Source organism: Myxocyprinus asiaticus, chromosome 24 (assembly GCF_019703515.2).
Source record: "Myxocyprinus asiaticus isolate MX2 ecotype Aquarium Trade chromosome 24, UBuf_Myxa_2, whole genome shotgun sequence".
In the NCBI taxonomy this organism is placed as follows: Eukaryota; Metazoa; Chordata; class Actinopteri; order Cypriniformes; family Catostomidae; genus Myxocyprinus; species Myxocyprinus asiaticus.
In genome coordinates this window covers 23750790-23777452 of record NC_059367.1, presented here as the reverse complement: position 1 = coordinate 23777452, position 26663 = coordinate 23750790, and the positions used below count along the sequence as shown (strand labels likewise).

Below are 26663 nucleotides of genomic sequence, written 5' to 3'. Positions count from 1 at the left end.
ATACAAAAACATTTTTATTACTGTTGTTGTTATTTCTATATTATTAAATGAATGTCGGTGCAAGACATGGCAGGTCATCCCTGGCAACCCTGTCCATGTAGAATAAAACAGCTTTTTCTAGACCACTGATACAACTGGAGTTTTCATGCCATGTCCTGTAAGTGTACATAGTTGTACTAATATTTTTCAAAAGTATTATTAATTCCTGTATAAAACTTTGAGGAAAAAATAAATAAAATACTGACTGCACCTTTAAATAAAATGAGGGAAAACAAGCAACAAAATTGTATTTTATATTGTTTTACAATTTGATTCTTCCCCTCAGACGACCGTGCTATAATAGTGCAACTAAATCAGATCAAACTGTAGTAGTCATTTCTTTCTTCAAAAAGGTTAAAGGAAAAATAGCAAATTGATATTGTCCAGGATTTCAGTTTCCTTCAATTTAAACTGTGCACTCTGTGTGAAAACTGTCTAAGATAAGATCAATCAAGACCTCTATGCTGTTTCAGTCTTTAAGCAGCTCTCCTAAGATGGACTGAGGCTCTTTCTTCAGCTCTTCCCTATAGCTTTATCTTTCTGCCTCTTAAGAGAGCAAAACACTTTCTTTTGTCTTTCTTCAGAGCTGTAAAATGGGCGAAGGGCTGCGTGGCTGAGTGAGAAAAACACAACACGAGCTGCTGTGCATCAGTCTCGCTGACGGTTGATGCACTTTCCACACCAACAGCCCAGATTTTGCCTTGGGATAATATATCTTGTCACTTAGTCAGGGTGTAGGATTATAGCCCATCAAACAGTGCATCCTCAACTCTAGCTGAGCTGACTCACAGCAGAAAACAGGCCTCCCAGCCACTGCCCATTAAAGACATCTATACTAGCAGACACCTCCCCACCATAATGACACTATACCACAATCCCATGTATCTTTCAAGCCACTACTGCCCAGCCCCTTTGAGTGATGAATTTCACAATTATGAGAAAAAGCCAATTACTTCACTTTTCTCCATTTCATTAATTTGTAACACAGGCTGAATTATTATTCCTGCTATGAACAGCATTTTTTATTTAAGGGAAAAGTTCGAAGAAAAATTTTAATTCCCTCTTATTATTTACCTCCTCATGTCGTTCTAAACCTGTTTGCGGTTGTATATTCTGTTAAACACAAAATTAGAATTTTTATGCAGCTCTTTTCCATACAATTTGTTAACTGTGACCACATATAGCAAGCTCTAAAAAAAAAAAAAAAAAATTGTTCAGATCCCTGCATAAAAGACCAGCTTAACCAGCATGCAATTCCCATGCTAGACCAGGCTTCTTTATTATGGTTAGTGCTGGTTTGTTGCTGGTCTAACATAGGAGTTGCATCTTTTAAAAGCGGCCTGAGATATGTATCAAGTGATCAAAGCGATCTGTCTGTGCATGTTCATGTAGAAAAACATTTAAATCCAGACAGGCACATGAAGGTGTCCTGTGTAAGTCCACTGAGGTTGAATCGGTTTAAACAAATGCTCTTTTTCTATTAAGGAGGAAGTTTTCAGTTCTGAAACTTACAGCATGTCTTTATAATACAATGACCTCTTATATGTCAAAAGATCAAGGAAAATTTGATTCCTCATGTCATGAACCCTTTAAAAGGAATGATTGGTCCTTTTTGGAGTTTGACAGCTATGGTAGCAATGAACTGTTGTTAAACAGAAAACAGCTAAATAAAAAGACAAAAATTCTTCTTTTGTGTTCCACTGAAAAAATAACAGCAAACAGGGTGAGTAAATAATTTTTTAAAAAAAATCACTTTTGGATTGAATGTTCTCACTACTAATGCACCATGCCATGTGACAAATAATTAATAATGAAATAAATTACAGCAGAATAAATAGCATCAGCAAGGGTGACAATGAAAAAGAATAAACCTTGTCAGTCAATCACAAGGTCGTATCATAGTACAACATGTGAGAACATTAGTATTGATGAGAACAGAACACAGTTCTCAAGGTGCCATAAATTCAGAAAATGCATAGAGAGAATCGTCAGATGCAACATAAAAAAAAAAATAATAATACTGATTTGCGGGGCTACAGAGTAGAAATCCCATTCAAAACTAAGTCAAAGACATCAAGACAAGGTCATTCAATCACCACCTGCTGACAAGGCGAAAATAAGTTTTCTGGAAGCAGCACGGCTTTTATGAGGCATTCGGTAGCTCAAATTTAAAATTAAATATCATATCCCAATATAGTTCTTGAAATGTAATTCTCATAACCTTTCTGCAATTCAAGGTAATATTTTCTTTGGCACTGAGCTGCTGCCTTTAAACATTAAACCCTCTACTTGTGTAGAAAAACATTTAATCACTTATAACATGTAGTGAACATGCAGTTTTAGAGTACATTTTGTAATAATTTCTAAATAAACCCAGTGTATTTTGGAGCATGCTCTAAAATGACAAAATGCCATATCCCAATACAGGTACGGAAATGTAATTCTCATAAACTTTCTGCAATTCAAGTTAATACTTTCTACTTTTGCACTGCAGCGTTGCTTTAAAACCTTCGACTTGGGTAGAAAAAGTAACAATTAATCACATATTCTATGCAGTTAAAGGAACAGTTCACCCCAAAAAAATTTTAATTCTGTCATAATTTACTCACCCTTATTTCGTTGCAAACCCATATGACTTACTTTCTTAAGAGGAACACAAAAGGAGATGTTTTAATGAATAAACCAGTCCATCTTTCCACTACACTGGCTATTGAGAGCGCTTAATTTAAAGCCTTTAAGACCAAAAGGATCATGAAAGCATTAAATGTGTCTTGCACGTCACATTCCAAGTCTTTTGAAGGCATATAATGGGTTTTGGGGAGAAACAACCCACAATTAAAGTAATTTTTTCAATGTAAATCTGGACATCCATTGCCTGTTCATGAACGCTATGAAAGAAGCTCATTCACAGAGTTCACATGAGAACTTTTGTTATGCACTAAAAACACCACAAGTTATGATGTTTTGTTTAAACTATTCCTTTAACATGTAGCAGTTCGAGTTATTTATTCTAGGTCATGCTCTAAACATACAATAAAATGTCTTATTCCAATACAGGTTTATGTAATTCTCCTAACCTGGCTGGAATTCAAGGTAATATTTACAGTGTTGCTTTTAAACTTTAAACCTTCTACTTGTGAAGAAAAAGTGACAGTCAATCAATTATTACATGTAGGTAACATGCAGCAGTTGTAGAGTACATTCTGTAATCATTTCAAAATGAACCTGGTCTATTTTGGGGCATGCTCTAAAAACTATACAAAAAAATTATAAGGTCAGGAAATGTATTCAATTTTCTAGGCTAATTTCCATGCTAATATAATTTGCTCTGCATCCACATGGGATTCATTCGGTTTTGAAATTACTGTGCTGTCATTATACAAGAGGATGAAACTGCAAGTCAGAGTAGACTTTCCACTTGTAAGAGAACGTTATCTAACTGCACAAACCACTGGCTAAATGAATGCTTATTTCACTCCATCCAATGAAAGTTTAGAAAAAAGATGCAAACAGTGGAGGAAATAGGATTTCTTATATGCTGTATAACAGTATATATAACTATTAATCCAGTTAATCTCACGTCGACATCATTTTGATGTTATTTCTTAGCAAACTAGTCAGCATCTAAATGCTGTAGGTTACTTGCTACATCAGAAATGTCTCAAAAAAGTCTGGTCTATTCATAAATTTGGTCTATTCCCCTCAGAGTTGCGAGGCTATGTGCTTCTGTTTCACAGAATACTACAACCCCACAAATCAGTTATTTATAAAGACTCAATAGCATTTTGTTATTTCAATATAAGTGGTTCTCAATTGGTGGGTTGTGAATCACAAATGGGTTCCAGATTTGTTCTGATAGGGTCGTCAACATAATGCAAATAATAAAATACAACCAACCATTCGGTATAATCGCCCATAGTTAGGAGGTACCAATACAAGTTCACTTGTAATGAGGATAAACATGGTTTGTATAAACCACAATGTGAATTACTGGCTGCCAAGGTTAATATCAATAATTAACGTTTTACAAATTACTAGTATTAAGTAGTATTAATAGTTTACATATTAACTACCCGACTTTCAAGTTGATCCGATCCAGTCACAAACTCCCAGGGAAACACACCCTCCCATTCAAGAAGCTGCATGACATATGTAAGCAAACATGGATACAGGAACTTGGTGCTGATGTTGTTGCTGCTGCTGCTGCTACTCTGTTCCGAATCATGAAAGACATGGGACAAACACATATGAGTGCTGTCTTGGGCGGAAGACACGGCCAGTATGGCATCTAGATACTGTAATACGAGGTGAATGGTGTTAAAAGTTAAACTCTACTTGAGTGCTTGTTCGCAATCTTCATTTAATTCATAGCCCCTGCGTGCTTCATTTCCATTGGCTTCTCACCTTATGACTTGACAAATCGGAGCTAAAATGGCATTAAAGTTGTGTAGTGTAATCCAGCCTTAGTATCTCCTTTTCCGTTCCATGGAAGAAAGAAAGTTATATGGGTTTGGGATAACATGAGGGTGAGTAAATGATGACAGAGTTTTCATTTTTGGGGGAACTATCCCTTTAAGGACATCTTGTTTACTATTCTATGATCAACTGGGTTGAGTCACCACTCAATGTCCAATACAAAATAGGGATTCCTGAAGCAAAACCAGTTTAGAACAACTACAACAAGCATAGATGACCTTTCTAATACACTCAACTTCACTGGCAGATTTAGAAGGCAAGTAACGTTCATGAGCTTCATATCAGTGAAAGATTTAACCTTAGGGGAACCGCAGGGATGCCCATTGTGAAGAAACAGGAAAGGCATTTGATGTGTGAACGTACCCAACAGTGATACCTATTTCTCCCATTACAAGGAACTAATTGAAAATTACAGAAGCATTTACATTAGAGATCTAACCATAGGAAGTGCAAAATGTTTCCTAACTCACAACAGACATGAGTGAGGACAAATATAAATTAAATACATTTCCTACCCTGCAGTTATGACAACTTCTTTCCTGTTATTTTTTGACAGTTAACAATAGTTTGTGTAAAACTCCCTTTATAACGTCAAAGTTTCAAATCATACTTTTAATTCAATTCTGAAATGTGTATCTTTTCCTGTGTTAAAACACTTTCTCCTATCCCAGCATAATATGCAGAGACAACAATAAGTTATTTTTTTCTCAAAAACTTCACACAACAACGATGCAACCAATGCTGTGAGTTGGGGGCAGAACAGTTAATTTCTTTCAATTCCATTCGATGGCGCCAGTGTCACAGAAATTACACACTTAATTTTTATTTGTTAAAGTCAACATTGATCCTACTGTATTTACTTTATGCATATTCTTTATTGTGCACTTTGCACGATATTCCAAATTAAAAAAAATTAGAAGTCTATGTAATTTTTTATAAAAATTTAATAACTCGTTCCACCTCTAAAGCATCTTTTCTTTTCAGCTGACATCACAAATCCCACTTACTTTTCAACCCTTCTCCATCAGTCACCAGGCTTCATTCAAGTATGTAATGCCCACTTTTCACAATCAAATCTATTCCAGAGGATAAAATCAAGTTCAAGTTCTTCCCTACATTTTCTCATTATACCTGTGGGGGGGCTCTCTTCCAGGGGTTCGCTCCATGGGGGCCTCCAGGGGTGAGGGCAGCAAGTTTAGACATGACACAAGGGATTGACTGGAATTCTCCCGTGAAGCTGCAATAGTGAAAAAAAGTCACAGTGACCACAAAATAACAGCTTTTGAGTGAAGACAAGCTGCAGCTTCCATATTTCCTTTTAAATAAGATTTCAATGTTTCCACAGAAACAGGAATTTCATTAATGACGTGCTGAGGTTTCATTTGCGATATCTGGAGAAAAAAAATTATTTAAAATCATTTTGATTCTGACTGATTCGTTAACTAATCATTCAGACCGATTTGTGAACCATTTCAACCAAACAGCTGAAAAAGAACACACTCAAAAGATGGATTTGCTTACGAAACTAACATCACAATGGCTTGCAAGCAAGTTCTACTCTACACAAGCTCTAAGCAAAGGCAATATAAAGTTGATGAAATATTTTAGAGCAGAGCCAAGTAGAAAAAAAAAATCTATATTCACTATAAAAATGTACATGACTTTTATAGGCCTGAAAAACACAGTTCTACAATCCCTTGATACACTGCCTGAGTTGCATTAATTTTTGGCCGAGATCTTGATGACGGGAGACTCTAACCACTCCTCAGAGACTTTCAGTGGGGTTAAGGTCAGGACTCTGTGGGGGCCAATTCATGAGTGAAAATGATTCCTCATGCTCCCTGAACCACTCTTTCACAATTTGAGCCTGATGAATCTTGGCATTGTCGTCCTGGAATATGCCCAGGCCGTAAGGGAAGAAAAAAAATCCATTGATGGGATAACCTGGTCATTCAGTGCATTCAGGTAGTCAGTTGACTTCATTTTATTGCCGAGCCTAGACCTGACCAATTGAAGCAACCCCAGATTATAACACTGCCTCCAGAGGCTTGTACAGTGGGCACTAAGCATGACGGGTGCATCACTTCATGCGCTTCCCTTCTTACCCTGACTTGCCCATCGCTTTGGAATAGGGTAAATCTGGACTCATCGGACCACATGACCTTTTTCCGATTAGCCTCACTAACATGTGTCTTTCTTGTAGCCACACAGCTGTTTAGTCCCAATTCTGTAAGTTCTTGTCGCATTGTGCATATGGAAATGCTCTTAGACTATTAAACATAGCCGTGAGTTCTACTGTAAATTTTTTACGATGTTACTTCACAAAACGTTTAAGTGATCTCCGATCACGATCATTCAAGATTTTTTCCTACCACATTTATTCCACGAAGCTGACGGTTCACCACTATCTTTCAAGGTTTTAATAATGCGTTGAACAGTTCTTAACCCAATTCCAGTGATTTCAGAAATCTTCTTAGTTGTGGTCTTTGCTTGATGCAGGCCAATAATTTGCCCCTTCTGAAACACAGTAACATCTTTTCCACGACCACGGGATACATTTTCCGACATGGTTGTTTAAGAAATGAGAAGCAACACATTGAATCAGTTAGGGTTAAAATAATTGTTTTCAGCTGAAACATATTAATCACTGTAATAATGATCCAATCATAGGCTCTTATAGTTTTTCTCAATCACTTTGGCTCAATTCTCGAATGAGAATAATTTTCTCTTCAAAACATTGTTCAAATCTCTGAACAATTAGTTTCTTGTTCACACCAGATTTGAATTTCTTATTCGTATAAGCAAACTGCACTTGTTTTGGCACATGTGTGCAAAAGAGAAAGTACAATTGTCTACAATTTGCACAATAACTAAACGCACATGGCTTGCTGATCAAAACTGATGAGTTGATTCTCAATGAAACTGTCATAGGCTACTCTTCACAACTTCTAAACATTCTTTCGTCTTGTGAGCCATCACATGCAAAATGATCCATTCAGTTATCAAAATCTGTCAGACATACATGTATATTCCATAAATATCTATGATATGGAATGTTTTTTCATTGCTGCAGGGTTTTTTTTTTTCACTATATATGACTTTACATGTAAGAAATGTGTAAAAATGGACATGCAAGTGTGAATTTTCTGTTTACATGTAACACATTGCTACAAAAATGAATTTACTGTATACATACAAATATGCATATCCTTTTTCTGTGTACTACGGTATTGTACAGTATTGACTTTTCCCAGTAAACTTTTACCTACTGTTGAAATCGGTATCTAAAAAGCTCAGTGTGATACACAACAGCATTCAGCTAGACAAAACTGACATTCTTGTATAATACAGTAAGCAGTCAGTGTCAACAAAAAAGTAGAACAGAAATGAAATTTGTATATAATAAACATTTCCAAGGTTGACTGCCATGGTGAAAAAACATCTAAACATTTTGACAGGTACGGCTCACAAGATTAAAAAAAAAAAAAAAAAAAAAAAGAAATTACATTGTGGTGGCTTTGGCCAATTTACTGACACAATAACTAGGTTTTGAAGCATGAATTAGATGTTTTGGGTGAGTTACTACATTTTACAGACATGCATTGTGACAATTGCACTTACAGTTTAGAGAATATTAAGACTATTTCAAAAAATTAGCCAAAGCAATTGAGAAAAACTAAGTATTTTAATATAAATATTTATATTAAAACAATTTCCAATCTCATATGCCTTTATAGTATTAAATCCAACCACCTCCAGGGGAAGTTCATGCCAAAGTCTTTGAATAACATCATGCACAGGCACTACACTATATATTACTCATGCAATAGAAATGCTTTAGCAAATATCAGCAATGACATCTGCAGTGTTTGTGTCTAGAGCGTTTGCCTTCAGTGCATGTGCTGATGTAACTCCTCCCGAAAGATCAAAACATTAGAAAAATTAACATGACTACATGTCTAATCTACACAACTGCACGCATGCTTGCATAACATAATAGGGTAATATTTTACAAGGTACTACAATTTACGAGGTAGTTTACGTCCTTTTTGGCTAAAGAGTAGGGAAGCAAATTAGGCTTAATCTTTTTTATCAATTGAAAAAATTATTTCTTCAAGCGATCCAGCCATTTAAAGACTGTGTAATTACTATAACAAGATATTCAGAGACTAAACAGCATAAATATGAGTGAGAGACAGACAGCATAAACTATGCTCGAGAGTCTGAAGTGAAAGGAGAGAGCAGCTGGAATCTACTAAATACAGACCACGGTGAGGTCGCTGGTCATCCGAGAGGTCAAGATCCAGCATCAGGTCATCTTCATCCAGCTCTGATGAGCCAAGATTATTCAAAACATCCTGTAAAGGAAAAAAAAAAAAATGATCATGCAAGGGTCAAAGTCAAACACAAAGTAAGGTTCAAAAGTCCACACTGAAAATCTGGGATTCAAAATATAATATTTAGAAAAATGTAAAACAAAGAAATGTTATGACGTTAAACAACTAAGAACCATTTATGATTCTGCCCTGATTCTCGAATAAGCAAATTTGTGACAATGTTAACTCCTTTGTATGAGTGGTCAGATTTTTTGGCTTTCATTGTAGAACACAAGATGACGCTCTTTGGAACATTCTCCGATCACGCTGGAATACATGGATCATCAGGTTTGCACAAACCCAATTTAATGCCATGCATTAAAGCTAAAAGGGGACAAACCAAATACTAAAAAATTTGGAAATTCATGTCAAACTGAAAAATATACTTTACAATCAAATTGTTATGCTGTTAATATAATTCGTAATGAAAAAAAAATGCAAATGCAACGCATTTTCACAAGCGGTCCCAAACATTTTCATCCCACAGTTATTTGCTAGGTATTAATATTGTATAAGATACCTATTTGCTCATTTAGGTTCCACTTAAAAGCATTTATTTGACAGGTACCAATGACTTTCTTAAATTCAGCCCAAACCTCCAGTTGCGTTTCACAGGCAGCCTGTTACACCGAGATGACAAGAGGATTTAATTTGATTCAAAGTGACCGCCTCCACAGCAACCTTTTTTCACATCCAACTTAAATGGTGTTAAAAATCCCACAATGTATTCAAGAAGCAGGATATGTGGATATCGCTCAAACCAAATGTCTTTTGCAAGGCTTTTGGCCGATGCATTTCAAAGTGTCACACTGCCATCTTGTGCGCAGTATGAAAAAACAGCTTTTATGATTTGAAGGAACAATTCACCTAAAAATTACAATTCTGTGATAATTTACTCACCACCATGTTGTTCCAATCCCAGCATATCTTTCTTTCCTCCATGGTACACAAAAGGAGATGTCAGGTCAAATGTTATCCTTAGTCACCATTCATTTTCATTGCATCATTTTGAAATGAAAGTGAATGGTGACTGAGGCTGATGTTCTACAAAACATCTTTTGTATTTAACAGAAGAAATAAATTCATTTGCAATTGGAACACTATAAGGGTGAGTAAATAGTGACAGAATTAGCATTTTTGGGTGAACTATCACTTTATAAGATCGTAAGAAATTATAATATAACAAGTTAGCTCATTTATGCACACAAGCTGGAAAAAACTAATAAAGACTCAGCCGAGCGCAAATATGAGTTTTTGAGGAAAATCTCATTTAAAAGTGCATATAAAAGACAAAAAGGCAAAAGTGCAGCTATTATGTCCCATTAAAGTGGAGAAGTGCAGCTCTGTGGCTAATTAAGCAGGACAGAGTACAGGACTGGATAGTGTATCTGAACAGAAGTGCCTTGACTTTGACTTTGCTAGAAATTAAAGGGTCACTGGGCACCAAATTAAGACATACAGGATATTAAATGGTGTGGCCTTTTCCTCTGTGAAATATCACAATGCAAAATTACAAAATGAACATAATGCATCACTACTGTAATGATCTTATTAATATTGATGAAGTGCAAGAGACCCGTTTAGACACCTTATTTAGATATATTAAAAGAGGAAAAATATAAGTAATAATTCAAAAATGTCCTTGTAAAAATAAATGTCCAAAAAAAGGTAGTGTTTGTGCATAACGCTAATGGTCTCAATCAATCTGGTAACTATTCATAGACACCAAAGTTATTATCGTTAACAGTTCCCCTTTTGTATGTGACATTTAGGAAACGGTACATCTGAAATCAATGACACCATAATAATTAACTAGCGTGTAGCAACAAATAATGCGTTAGCAATAAATAATGGAGCTTATTGGAGCTGCGGCCTCTGTGAAATGTTGTAAAGACAACATATTTGGAATCAATCATCTTTAGTTGATATAAACATCCTCAAACAAATCTCTTAAATATATTTCAACGATCCTATTTCACAAACTTTGCAAACAACAATGCAGGCAAGTCTACCAACTAGTTTTCTTTGGTGCTGGCCATCTGACAAAAGATCTGTGCTGATCAAGTCCATGCTGCTGAATCATAAATGCCCTGGAGATGGTAGATTCAATATACTGCTAAATGTAGCAGCAAGGGCATATAGCACATTTCATTGTCCACAACTACTGTAGCTGTGTTATAGCTGTGTTATGAATTTGACAAATAAAACTTAGAACTTAAACTTTGATTATATTTTGCGTGAGTATAGTGCCATTTCTGATAAAGTGAAGTATATGCCACCAGAGGCAGATGGAACAATTTATGCTGCCAAGAGAAAACTTGTACTACAAAGCTGTTTACTGGTAGGCTTTAAAACATTTAAGACATGAAACGATTTGTATTGTGAAAAGTGCTATACAAATAAAAATGACTTGACAGAACTATAATCAAAACTAAACATTAGGCACCAATGTGTTACCAAATTAAAACCATCAGAATATTGGTTATAAGCATGAAAACACCAATATGAAAAACCAATGGTCGAGTTATAATGAATTAGTAACAAACTTTGACTAACGAGACATTGTATCCATTAATGTTACATAATTTAATTAAGATTGAAATCTCAAAAAAGCAGTGTTTCTGCATTCAGTGCTTCAGTCAGCGCAGTGTAAGCAAGTGGCGCCCTCTAGCGGTCTGGAAGGCATTATCCATTGTCCATTATTCCCCTAAACTACAGAATTTAAAAGAGGGTTTTGTTCATTTGCTTTAAACTTTTTATTTTTCCATGATGTGGTTGACATTTCCATGGAAATGCCCAACATATGCATAGTATGAATTTGTAATGCTCTTTCATATACAGCACATACATGTAAAATGTGAGTTCTGTTGTTTTGAACTGCATACACAGAAGTGTAAAAAAGTACAAAATAACCTTTTTTTATATCTATCATCGTGTTATCATATTTATTTTTTATTTCATTCTTAACATTTTTGGCCTTTCATATGTTCAACAGATCCAATCCATGTTCATTGAAAATTATTTATCATTAGAAAAAGCTTTTGTACCTCTTTGTAAATTTTTAAAGCATATTTCCAAAATAAAACGAAATAACAGACAAAATAACGTATGTGGAAAGTAAGTTGGTTCTTTCTTTTTTGTTAATCGGTATCGGACAAAAATTTTCATATCAGTGCATCCCCAATAAACACTTTAAAAAATACTTATTTTCAAAAAGAACAAACAAAATAAAAACTAAATGGAAATTTAAAACCAAAATATAAAACGAAAAAGATGAAAACCTAGTGACATTTTCAAAACTATAGATCGCTCTTGACGACAAAACCACGAAGAAAATATAACTGCCAGAGATGAGATGACTGTCTTTTTTTCTCAAACGTTTACTTCTGAGGAATTGAGGAAGTGACAGAGAGCTGACATTTGGTGTAACACATTCTCCATCTCTCCACTTTCCAATTGATTTTTCTGATCTTTTCATATCAGTGTCGAGAGAAAACATGCTTTACTCATTAATGCAGTATCCCGATGCCCTTGTCAAAAAGGTCAAAATAGTTCAATCACAATGTAAACAACTTTTCCTCTCTTGGTATTTCAGTAATTGCTTAAAACACACATCCCTGTGAGAAAATAAACATATAGAAGCACTATTTCAGGAGAACATCTAACAGGTTAACACATAAACAGGTTATGTAAGGATACACCCTCAGACATGACATTCAGAAGCTATCTGTGCTGCTTACAGAGGCCAAATAAGGTTGTGAGAAAACAAGTTTCCACAATTCTACCCTGCAAAGGCAAAATGCAGAAACTACAAATTCTCTGCCAAAACTTTGGGTTTTAAAATCAAATTGGGTCTCACAGACTATGATCTGTCCTGTGAAAGACATGATGGACTCAACTGTGCTCAGATTCAGAGAAAACAGTGTGAGACTATTTTACAAATCCATATTTGGCTGGATAACCAAATATCTTTGAAAGTCATTTTCTCAGTATCAGCACTGGCTTTGTATTTCAAATGCTTTTTATTTTATTTATTTTTTTATGTAAAATTAAATTGGGATGGGGTAGACTTCCACTTTGTCACATTTCTAAAGAGAACAAGACAAATATGCATATAAAAAGAAATTATACCACATAGTTACTGTACATTTTTACCCTACAGCCATGAACAAAGCTGCTGGTTTTACAGATAGTGCACTTACATTAGTCTTAAAGCTGAATTGGGCAGGTTTTAAACCAATGAAGCTAACAATGAAATAACATTAATGCCTCGTTCAAATAATGCCTCATTTGAAGTAGGGCTGCAACTAACGATTATTTTGATAATCAACTAATTGTACGATTATTCGACTATTCGTCGATTATTGCAACAATTAATCATTAGCTCTTAACAGACTATTCAGCTTGTGCCAAGTTAAAAGGTTGTATTAAACGTGCTTAATAACAATAAAGATGACAAAATCATCTTTTAAAAATACCTCTAAATGACATTCACTGAATTACAAGGAAAACAAATAATTGGATTTTTATTGTTTAATTCATTTTTTTTTTAAATCACTGCAAAAAAAATCCTTTTGTTATCAAGTGTTTTTGTCTTGTTTTCCAATTTAAAATTATCTAAAAATCATAAGACATGATAGAAACATATAAGGTATTTAGAATTGCAGATAATGTTTCTTGAGTATTAGTGTATTTTGTATAGAAGTGTATTTTTTCACTTGTTCATATTTCTACCAGTGCAGTAAAGACAAAATATACTTATATTCAATATATATTCTTTGAAAGCAAGTCAAATATCTTACATGTTGCTTTTCAGATAAATGTATCTTGTTTTACAGATTTTTTATAGGATTAAATATATATTAAATATTATATTCAACATTCTCTGACATTTTTTTCTTCTGCAGTACATCTGCTAAAGTAAACATGTAAGGAGTAAAGATATACACAGTGACACATATATTATGATTCACTACATCGTGAGCCATCATGTTATAATCTAGCTGCAGCAAGCGCATACGAGGGACGATCGTCCCCACGCAAGAGGGTTTATCAGCCAAGAGAAGTTTGAAAATCTCTTGCGCTTTTTTTGACACAACTCATGTAAGTGGCTCTGACTACACAGACAAATGCCAGTTTTGGAGTTTGTGCTTATTTACACAACCCGCTTCCTTATTAATAAATAGTAATTTAATAAAAGGATGCATTAAACGTATAACGCCAGGCTGTTTCATTTTTAGACACTTTGTCAAGCTAGTTTTGATAAAGCAGAAAGGCAGATCCGGCCTCGATTTATTTCATGTCAAGAAGACACTTCATCTGTAGTTATTTTGTATTTTTGTAGTATTATTCCCTCAAACTTTGTGATCTACATCACCTGAAGCTGATTGGAAAGTTTGGAGTGCATCTGGACTGTGAGCTGTGTAATTCTTCCTCTCCTCAGTCAGGCGCAAGCTGCAGTGCTCCTCTAGCATGTCATCATTAGAATTTCATGATCTAGTGTTACGTTAAATGAGATCAAACGACTATTCAACAATGAAAATTTTTGTAGACAATGTTTTTATTGTCGACATTTTCAATAACGTCGACTTATCGTTTCAGCCTTAATTTTGAAGTCTAGGCTAAACAATGGGCCACCCCAACTTATTGAGCAAAATAAAACCTAATTCAATACGAAGGCCCTCTCATAATTGAAACGTAAGGGCTTTAGGCACATTCAAACAACACTGGTTACTGCCAAATGTTTCATTCATCAGTCATCATGTTTCAAAGCCTCCAGCTCAAAGAATATGAAGGTTGATTGCAAGCTAAAAACAATTAGGGCTGTATTCAAACCAATAACATCTTGATGCAAATTGAACTACAGAAAGCAAAGCCAATTTCCGATCCGCGGTTATGTGATTCACAAGCGTGTTGACAAAGATTACAAAAATGGGAAATTACTGTAGTTCCTCAAACGTTAATGTCTGAAGAATACCCAAACCAGCAAATGGCATGCTTCCCTTGAGAGTAGTGAACACGACTACAAATCCTCACTTCCACATTGGAACACTTCCCTTTTCCAGCCTGTCTTTGTGTTTACACAAATCTAACAGCAGCAGAGAAGTAATGCAAAGTATCTACATAGCAACAGTGTGTTAAATTAAGAGCAAGGTTCTTTTACAGTCACAGATTAAGATGACAAAATCTGGTAACAGTTATCAATAAGGTTCTATTTGTTAGCATTGGTAAATGTATTGGGTATCATGAACAATGCACAATATATACATTTTTCACCATTTATATATCTTTGTTAATGTTGATGTATGAAAATACAATTGTTCATTGCAAGTTTATAATGCATTAACTTATGTTAATCAGAGCATGTGAGCATACCGGGAGCAAAGCGATCAGAATTTCTCTGGAGCGACGAGCGTGTTTCACAAGACTGCGTTCAGCCCCGCTCCGGCCGCTCACAAGGTGCTCACTTTCCGCTCCTACCAGAATGCGCTACATTTCTCGTGAGGCCACATCAATATGTGTGTGCTTCTACACTGACAAATATCTGGTGTTGGTGGCTGTATTAGGTCCAAGATTTTAAACAGAATGGATTATCAAAGGCAGCATTTAAACTCGGTGTAATTCACGAGCTGATGGTGACAGGGGTTGATTTCAACAACAGACTACGGTGAGGTAAGAGCACAGAGGCAGTTCAAAACAGATTATTTTCCCGGACATACGTCTGTAAAGTAAAATAATTTTATTATGCAACCGTGGACGTCTGTAAGGTTTACCATTGATTTGCACAGGATAAGCGATGTCTGTATAAATCCCATTGATGAGAGTGTCGACTGCATTTAGACTGCTGTCACGCGTAACTGACCCATCAGAAGCTGCGCTGATTAAGTCTGAAGAATTAAACATGTGCATATATGTTATATCTGGGATTATTAGAAGAAATTGACTTGAATATCTGGCAAAATACAACAGTACTGGTTACATTAGCAAGCCAGTAATCCTACAGTATACTCTTAAATTAAAACAAATACAATCTTTTCACATTATGTAATTTTATTTGCCCCTCCGGAAAATATTTTGCTAAACGTGGGGCTCAACATATTTTTCCTATTCAATCTGCTCAAATCTAGGGATGGCACCGCTCCAATACCCATTGACGTTACTGTCAAGCTCAAATAATGACATAAATAACCTTCAAATCACCATTAAAGAAGTCCATATAACTCGTGCATTTTATTCAGGTTCTTACAGTCCTCCAAAAGCTTTGTGAATTGCAAACGGCTGTGTTTAATAATAAATATACACTACCGGTCAAAAGTTTTTCTTTATTATTTGGTCCAAGTCCATTATTTGGTTTATTTAAAAATAAATTTTAGTTTTATAAAGAAATAAATTAATATGGTGGCACAATTATATTTTTGTCTACAAAACTAATTTCAAACATTTAAGCATACGCCTTCAGATCAAAAGATTTTTAAGATCATGAGAAACATTTCAGTCAAATGTTTCAAAACTTTTGACCGGTAGTGTACATTCAGCATGCACAGCTAAGTAGTCTCCGGCACCACGCTTTACTGCCAACACACACATATAAACATGCGCAGAGGCTCATGATGCGCTACACAAACTCCATCTCAGATGTAGATGATAAATAGTTCGGTCCGCCTATAACATGCACTGAGAACGGCACCAGACAAATATTTTACCAGATGTTGAAGGAGAAGCGTATTATGCTACTGTGAATTAGCCTACAAACAAACACTCAAACACAGACTTCCTGGAGCGCTCAGCGCCAGACTTTCAAAATAAAAGCCTTAAGCAACTCCAACTGAAATGCATCACCAATGTATAGTAACATTATTATTATTAGAAATTACAATAAAAAAAACAAATTGGGTTCTAAAAATTACTGTGTGATTGAAAAGTGGATTGATATACTAATAAAACTAAAATGAAATAAATAACAGAGAGAGAGGAGATCTGAAACCATTTACAAGTCCATATACACGTTAAAATGCGTAAAGAGAATTGGCTTCTTTCTACTGAAGTTTTCACTGGAATTATTTATATTTTTGCTGCTGCATCCTGCAGACTAGTTAACAATAAAATTTTGCACATGCTTTTATGTAATTGTTTTTTGTTTTCCAATTTTATAATGAAATAATGTACTGTTAGAGGTATTTGTTTCTTTACACAAAGAGTACTCCCAATCAGTTCAACACAGTGAATTATAGACGTTCTAAGCTCAAAAAAAAAAAAAAAACAACAACACTGGTATCACATCGGAATCGGCCGATACTGTTAGTTCAGGAATCTGAAGAGAAAAAAATTGTATCATTCCATCCCTACTCAAATCACAAAATTAGCACTTGTGTCTTTTTCTAATTTTCCTAATAAAAAGAAATCATGCTCGTCTGTTTCTCATGCATCATTCCAAACGCAACAGCCAGCGTTAGATAAAGTTTTGAAGCGTGTCTTACATTTTCTGGAGTATTCTCAATGACCAACATCCACTTCAGACTCTTGGTGAACTTTAGAATAGAAGAGTTAAAGCAGTGGTTCTCAACCTTTTTTTAGGAATGCCCCCCTACTTCATTCCCTTACACCCTTGCCTCTTTGCTTGACATCATGGGAAAAATCTAAAGAAAAAAAAAATTGTGGTTCATCCTTGGGAGCAATTTTCAAATTGCCTAAAGGTACCACGTTCATCTGTAAAAACAATAGTACGCAAGTATAAACACCATGGGACCAAGTAGACATCTTACTGCTCAGGAAGATGCAGCATACTGTCTCCGAGAGATGAACGTACTTTGGTGCGAAGTGCAAATCAATCCCAGAACAACAGCAAAGGACATTGTGAAGATGCTGGAGGAAAGAGGTAGATGAGTATCTATATCCACAGTAAAACGAGTCCTATATCGACATAGCCTGAAAGGCTGCTCAGCAAGAAGAAGCCACTGCTCCAAAACTGCCATTAAAAAGCCAGACTACAGTTTGCAAGTGCACATGGGGACAAAGATCTTACTTTTTGGAGAAATGTCCTCTGGTCTATTGAAACAAAAACGTAACTGTTTGGCCATTGGCAGTTGTTATGTAACAATAACAATGACCATTGTTATGTTTGGAGGAAAAAGGGTGAGGTTTGTGAGCCGAAGAACACCATCCCAACCATGGAGCATGGGGGTGGCAGCATCATGTTTTGGGGGTGCTTTGCTGCAGGAGGGACTGGTGCACTTCACAAAATAGATGGCATCATGAAGGAAAATTATGTGGATATACTGAAGCAACATCTCAAGACATCAGCCAGGAAGTTAAAGCTCGGTCGCAAATGGGTCTTCCAAATGGACAATGACCCCAAGCATACCTCCAAAGTTGTGGCAAAATGGCTTAAGAAACAAAGTATTGGAGTGGCCATCACAAAGCCCTGACCTCAATCCGATACAAAATTTGTGGGCAGAACTGAAAAAGTACGTGCGAGCTAGGAGGCCTATAAACCTGACTCAGTTACGCCAGTTCTGCCAGTTCCAAATACTAACAAAGTGTATGTAAACTTCTGACCCACTGGGAAGTGATGAAAGAAATAAAAGCTGAAATAAATCATTCTCTCTACTATTATTCTGACATTTCACATTCTTAAAATAAAGTTGTGATCCTAACTGACATAAGACAGGGAATGTTTTCTATGTCAGGAATTGTGAAAAACTGAGTTTAAATGTATTTGGCTATGGTGTATGTAAACTTCTGACTTCAACTGTATATTCCCTCACTCCCCTAATGTAGCCTATGACAAATGTAACAGATTGATAATATATATATTATCATATCACTAATTCAGCTCTATTTCTGCCTATAGTACAGTTTGTGTTACTATAGTAAATTCAAGGGTGGTAATGTAGAATTCTGTGCCGAATTCAAATGGTTTCCGCTTATCACGCCTTGCTTCTCACTGATTCTCGCAAAGATGCGAGTTTAAGAGCGAACTTTAACAGCTTTGCGCTCGTGCTGCTCTGTCCATTGAGCCGTATCCATCTACAGAGCCATACAGTTGCATTAGCTGAGGTTGTGCCTCCGCCTATGCATTTGACGCTGCTAAACCAGATACTTCAGATGCGTCACTAGACTTCAAAATCAGATGAACTGCGGTACAAATGCATAACAACCCGTATAATTGAGAACCAACTGATATACTCCAAGTCTAGACAAACGTTTTAATGCAAAGAGGAACTTGATGATAGTTTTGATTATTATGAGTGATAAATGCCCCCCATTTGTAACCTAACGCCCCCCTCTCTACTAATTTGCTCTCAGCACCCCCTGGTATTCTTTGAATGCCTCCTGGGTGGGGGGGCGGTACCATCCCCGTTGAGAACCCCGAGTTAGAGGGTTCAGAGGCTGGACAGTGCAGATTCACTGGCTTTTTACATACATGTCAATGCGCACGGGATAAGTATAACAGGGCAATAGGTAAAATACGCTATTATCTTTACTGCTGCGAGAACGCGTAGCCCACAAAAAGTCCAGAAAAATTACTGACATGAACGATTAGCATGGGATTAAAATAAATGAGTAGCTCTGGTAATTAGGCTGTTACATTACCCCCTTTCCCCATATAAATTAACTACGTCCAAATAGGGCAGAGAGAACAAGGCTATTTATTTATTTTTTACGTTGCCTAAAAGAAGCATGAATAATTTCTAAAAATTAAAATCAACCAAAATCTATAAGCTCTGTAAAAGTACTTTTCATTGTTAGTTCATGCCAAAGTGATTGTTCACTCAAAAATGAAAATTCTCTCATCATTTACTCACCCTTATGCCATCCCAGATGTGTATGACTTTCTTACTTATGTTGAAAGATTTTTAGAAGAATATTTCAGCTCTGTTGGTCCTCACAATGCAAGTGAATAGGTACCAAATTTTGAAGCTCCAAAAGCACATAAAGGCAACATAAATGTAATGCATATGACTCCAGTGGTTAAATCCATATCTTCAGAAGCAATATGATAAGTGTGGGTGAGAAACAGATAAATTCTTCAGTCCTTTTCTACTTATCAATCTTCACTTTCACATTGTTGTTCTTTTGTTTTTGCCAATTTGCATTCTTCGTGGATATTGCCACCAACTGGGAGGGGAGGATTTATTATTTTAAAAAAGTTTAATATTGATATGTTTCTCATCCACACCTATATTATAGCTTCTGAAGATATGGATTAAAACACTGGAGTCATATGAATTACCTTTAACCTGCCTTTATGTGCTTTGGAGCTTTAAAATTTTGGTACCATTCACTTGCATTGTATAGACCTACAGAACTGAGATATTCTTCTAAAAACCTTAATTTGTGTTCAGCAGAACAAAGAAAATCATACACATCTGTGATGGTTGCAGGGTGAATGAGTAAATGAGAGAATTTTCTTTTTTGGGTGTTTCATTCTGCAATTAGAATGTGGGCTCAAATATCTCATCCATATCTGGTACGGTATCAAACATACCAACAACTAGATCCTCACAAAGATACAACAGGCTAAGTGTCACCCAAAATATTCTACAGCATGGGTTCCTTATAATTTCCGATTCCTGTTGACAAACCCTCAATCAGACATGCTACCTTCAGGAAATAGGCTCTAAGAACAACTGCCAAACAGGATAATGAATGTGGAATGCCCTGATCAGCCTACAGTTACGGTAAACCTCACTCACAAATTTTGCACGGCATATGATTGGATTTTAAATTAGCAATGTCACCTTTGCAAGCATTAAAAGAACAATAACACAGGATGTGGAGGTTTCATTCGCTTTTGGAAAACAAGAGCAATTAGTTTGGCCTCAAGCTGCGCAGGTGCAGGCTACATTATTCAGAAACAAAAGAAATGCTTTATATCTCTGTAGTAACAAGCCAAAGTATTGGAATTTTGTTTTACATTATAGGTTGAACCCAAAAGAAATGTTTTCCTTTATAGTCAACATGAAATCATAATCTTAATAAACATTCCTCCTCTTAATGTGAATTATTAATTTGTGCACGTTAAAAGAATAGTTTACCCGATGTTGAAAATTCTGTCATTATTTACTCTCATGATGTTCACCAACATGCATGACTTTGTCTTCTGGGGAACACAAAAGGAAGAATTTTTGGATGTCCTGTCTGCCGATTTCAACACAATGCTAGTTAATAGTGACTCACTTAATTTAAAAAATGACTTAGAAGTGTTATAAAAGTAATCCATGTTGCTTGTGCTTCATATTTCAAGCCTTCTGAAGGCATACGGCTTTTATGAAATTTAAGTTGTTTAACTATAAACATCTTTAGTGAAAAGAGAAAGCAAAAAGCCCCATTTTGGCCTTTGTTTTCACTCATGAACATACGTACTGTATGCCTTCAGAAGACTTGGAATATGATGTGTCACATGGACTATATTTATTACACTTATGGGTCCTTTTTTAAGCTTTAAAGTGAGTCACTATCGACTGCCATTGTATTGAAATTAACGAATGAGACATTCTTTAAAATTCCTCCTTTTATATTTCGCAGAAAAAAAAAAACATTCACACAGGTTAACAAAACGAGGGTGAGTAAATAATGAGATAATTTTCATTTTTGGATAAATTATTCCTTTATGAAAAAAATATTTAGTCTCTGTGATCTTTCATCAAAATGTAATTACTATCTCCGCCTCCATTACGACTTTCCTGTTCAGCGGATGTCACCAAGCCCTCTTATTTTTCAGCCCCCTCAACCACCTGGTTTCATTCTGGTATGTAACGCACACTTTTGCTTATCTAATCAATTCCCAATGTATAAAATAAATTCCCACCCCACATTTTTTTTTTTTCTTATTGAGTATCTGGTTTCACTTGGAAATACAATCACATTACAGCAGTAAAATGAGTAGTGAATGTGGTTTCATGCTGAATTTAAAGGGACAGTTCACCCAAAAAAAATTCATTATTTACTCACCCTCATGCCATCCCAGATCTGTATGACTTTCTTCTGCTGAACACAACATTTTGAAGGTCCAAAAAGCATATAAAGGCAGCATAAAAGTTATCAATATGACTCCAGTGATTAAATCCATGTCTTCAGAAGCGATATAAGTGTGAGTGAGAAACAGATCAATATTTAAGTCCTTTTTTACTATAAATGTCCACTTTCAAATTATTCTTCTTTTGTTTTTGGTGATTCACATTCTTTGTGCATATCCCCACTTGCTGGGCAGGGAGGAGAATTTATAGTAAAAAGGATAAAAAATATTGATCTATTTCTCACCTTCAATGTGACCTTCAATGTTCTGGCCACTATTCAGTTGCATTGCATGGACCTACAGAGCTGATATATTCTTCTAAAAATTTTGTTTGTGTTCAGCAGAAGAACGTCATACAAATCTGGTGTGGCATGAGGGTAAGGAAATGATGAGAGAATTTTCATTTAGGGGTGAACTATCCTTTTAAGGTTTTGGAACATACATCTTAATTTCATTCAAGCTAAATTTATTCTGATTCATCTCCGAGCCCTACATTACCAATGATACTGCATTGAAATGATAACACAATAACTTCCTACATGTCTTCTGGAGTTTACCAAGTGTGTTTTAGTATGAGAGAGAGCTATACTCAAGTTCAGGCAATGGAAACTTTTGCAGACTGAAAGTGACCAATAACCAAAGGGCCCTGCTGACCTGGTAAAATGGTGTGAGAGGATTTGTCTTTTTAATTACGCACTGGTTTTCCAAGACAGCTGCTTACGTAGATCAAGCAGACCAACGCAATCACAACTGATTTATTTAAATGTGAACTTGATGAGCATATAATCTAAAATGTCTTTCGGATTAAATTTTTATAAAAATATTGTGTCGTGTGAGGTTATAAGCTCATTTTACTGTCACAGCTCATTGCCTCTGCAGACATGCTGGAACCCAGCAAGATTTCACATTTCATTTTTGACCAGATCCACCTTAAATACAGCAAGTTGAACTACTGATCAAATACCAAATGATAAAAGCTTTTATGACTCAACATAAAACTGTACTGAACTACTCACCCACTGATTGAAAAAAAAAAGACATCTTGATGCAAGTTAATCACGCAGTAACAGGCATGCTACACTTTCCTCATGTAAATTAGTTTATAATAAGTTTATAATATAATTTTAATAACCCACTCTCAATAAACATCTTAATATTTATGTCCATTATCCCAGGAAAAATTCAATGTAGTAATCCAGATATCACTTTATTTTCTGTATAGTCACATAGTACAAACAGTAACAAAGATGTGATGAAAAATCAAATCGCGTCTCCCGTAAAAGTTAGGCAGCAGCTCTGTTCACCCCTCGCACGCACATAATATGTAAAACAGGCAATATTCTTTGGATACTTTGGTTTTATGTTATTTCTGTTAACAGGATTGGAAACTTAGCGCAATCCTCTGAGTAGAAGGCTAACAGCAACAAGTTTGTTTAGACATGGTGGCTGCCGACTCTTCATGTTTCTCATTGCTTTGTGCATCATAGGTGTTTGACCAATCACAGGCTGCAGCACTTCCACAGTGCCTCTTCTCCTAAAAAGTACCTATCTCGGAGTAGAAGCTAAAAAAGTCAGTCTAAATGGCTAAGGGGAACTATAGTTCCTCATGTGCAAAAGCAACAAAAGTTACTAGTTCCGAGTAAGAGTACCTAAAAAGGGCTTTAGCTCCCGCAGAGGGAAAGGGTCTAATGATTCACCCAAAAATGAAAAATTTCATCATTTACTCACCCTAATGTTGCTTCAAACCCAAATTATTTTCTTCTGTGGAACACAAAAGGAGATGCTTGGGACTGACAGCTTCAGTCACCATTCACTTTTATAGTATAGATAAAAGATGCAATGAAAGTGAATGGCGACTGATGCTGTTAGTCCCTAACATTCTTTCTAGGATGTCCCTTCTATGTTCCATGGAAGAAAGAAGGTCATATGGGTTTTGAACAAGAGGTTGAGTAAATGATGATATAATTTACATTTTTAGGTGAAGTATTTAAGAAGCCATTAAATACAGTACACGAGTACAGTACACCCCCCCCCCCCGAGTGACTAGAATTAGGGCTGCGCAATTAATCGAATAAAGAATCGAAATTACAGTTACAGCTACCACAATTAACTATTATCGTGAAAAGTGACAATTATAGCAGTCCATGTACGTCTACTCGTGTAGTGTCAAAATTTTCCATTTAATTTTCTATTTAATGTATATTTTTGTAGTGGTTGATCATTTTAACCAATCAGAGGTGTGTCCAATGCTGCTTCTGTGTATGATTTATTCAAAATTTGAATAACAGCTTTGTTTTTATGCTTTTGAGAGGGCCAATGTAAAGTTGACTGTTTAGGTAACTAGTCTTGAATTACTATGTATAAAACAGCAATAAAGTCATTCAGGAACACAGTTCTCAGCTTGTTTTGGAAGTGTAGCCAACATCAAGAATACGGCATGCAGTTGATACACCCCAAATAAGTATTTTAATGTAAATTCTATTAATCGAAATTAATCGCAATAACAATATCAAGGGAAATAATTGTGCAGCCCTAACTAGAATATTATTCAGAAATTCACTTTTTGTGTTCCTCCGAAGAAAATAAAACATTCAGGTTTGGTACAACACGAGAGTGAGCAAATAATGACAACATTTTACATTTTTTTTTTGGTGAACTATTCTTTTAAATTGAGTCTATATGCTCAACACTCACACTTACCAGACTACCCAGTTTGGAAGATGAGGAACTGGTTCTCTGTTTGGATAAAGTGTTGCCCTCCATGCAGAGAGGATCCCTGAGGTTGAGGTGAAGTCTGGGTCCTCCTGCACCTTCAGAGGCCGACCGTAGACGTCTCTCCATACGCATAACCTCATGGTATGGGCTCATGCTGCTGCACATGGACACTGTAAAGGATAAAGCACAGGTTGGTGATGGACTCGCTAAGAGTTTACCAACAGAAACTATGTTAAACATTACCATAACATAAACCTTATCAGAATGGCTCGTAAATGTAAATTAGGTGATTCAGAATCCACTATTATGTAAATGCATTGACTTACTGTATTAAGCCCAATTTATTCTTTGTAATTTACTGTAGTAGCTGTTGTAATTTACTGCCATACAGATATAGCTATTTGCCTGCTTTGATGCAGGTTAAATGCACTGTAGTTTCCCCAAAGGAACCTCATTTCCTTTTGCTCATTGCTCTATAATGTGTAAAAATGACAATAAACCTAACCGCTTACCTAGATTACTACTTGCGCATTAGTTCAGTTCACTGCTGATCGGTCGGCATACTGTAGAGCAGGGGTGTCAAACTCAGTTCCTGGAGGGCCACAGTCCAGCAGAGTTTAGCTCCAACCCTAATTAAACACACCTGAAGCAGCTAATCAAGGTCTTCAGGAGTGCTTGAAGATTACAAGGAGGCATTTTGGAGCAGGGCTGGAACTAAACTCTGCAGGGCTGCAGCCCTCCAGGAACTGAGTTTGACACCCCTGCTGTAGAGGCTACTGCTGTCTCTTAAAGCCACCGTTTTAATGCGGCTGACTACAAGTTTTGCATGCCGGCCAAAACTCTTAAAACATAATGTAAAATTTCACAAAAAGTGGGGGGACAGGGGGCCTGGGTAGCTCAGCTTGTAAAGTCGCTGACTACCACCCCTGGAGTCGCAAGTTCGAATCCAGGGCATGCTGAGTGACTCCAGGTCTCCTAAGCAACCAAATTGGCCCGGTTGCTAGGGAGGGTAGAGTCACCTCGTGGTCACTATAATGTGGTTTGCTCTCAGTGGGGCACGTGGGGAGTTATGCGTGGATGCCGTGGAGAATAGCGTGAAGCCTCCACACGCGCCATGTCTCCGCGGTAACGCGCTCAACAAGCCACATGATAAGATGCACGGATTGATGGCCTCAGACGTGGAAGCAACTGAGATTCTTCCTCCGCCACCTGGATTGAGGCGAGTCACTACACCACCACGAGGACTTAGAGTGCATTGGCAATTGGGCATTCCAAATTGGGGAGAAGAGAAAGAAAAAAAAAGTGGGGGGACAAACTATAATTGCACAAGGAGCTCCACCCAAGTTAAGAAAGACAGATGAATTATGAAGCAGTTCTACAAAGTATGCAACAACCACACCATAAAAAGAGGATGATACTTTATTAAAGCATTCATTAATAAGTTATTAACCAACATTACATAATATTTAACAGATCAGTAGTTAATGTGCCATCAAATATAGCCTTCAAATATATGAAAATATATGAACCCAAGTTTCATGAGATTTCATTCACATGTACATTTATGCATTTGGCAGATGCTTTTATCCAAAGCAACTTACTGTGCATTCAAGGTACTGTATACATTTTTATCAGTTTTTGTGTTCCCTGGGAATAAATTGGCAGCTATCTGAATGTACATTAACTAATGATCAGCAATAGCTTGCAGTCTGAACTGGACTTTAAATTAGGTTGAAAGTCAAAAGCTGAAATAATGTAGCAAAGATGCTATTTACACAAAGACGGTATCCTAGAAATGTTAAGCCTGGGGCATGACCTAAAAATCCTCCAGTGCATGATATTTAAATAAAATTAATTTGTCCTGTCTCTTATATTAGATCTCACATGCTTAATAACATGGGCAGGTGAAACAATCTAACAACGCTTCAATGGTTGCCTCATAGGCCTACTTTGGTTCCAGTTCAGTGCTAACATCATAAATACTTGGAAGCCAAGACCCTGCTAACACGACTTTTAATAAACAGTGCAAAGATTACACT

At 36.2% G+C, this 26663-nt stretch overlaps 1 protein-coding gene across 1 annotated transcript in view; it reads right to left on the bottom strand.

Moving 5' to 3' along the window:
* The window catches only part of LOC127414919 (serine-rich coiled-coil domain-containing protein 1-like), a 131917-nt gene that overhangs the window by 98483 nt on the left and 6771 nt on the right, over positions 1-26663 (bottom strand). Inside the window, exons 3-5 of the mRNA XM_051653319.1 lie at positions 24610-24794; positions 8783-8873; positions 5647-5752 (exon numbers count right to left, since the gene is read on the bottom strand). Of these exons, the coding sequence (XP_051509279.1) occupies positions 5647-5752; positions 8783-8873; positions 24610-24794 (382 nt within the window). The remainder of the gene's footprint in view (positions 1-5646; positions 5753-8782; positions 8874-24609; positions 24795-26663) is intronic.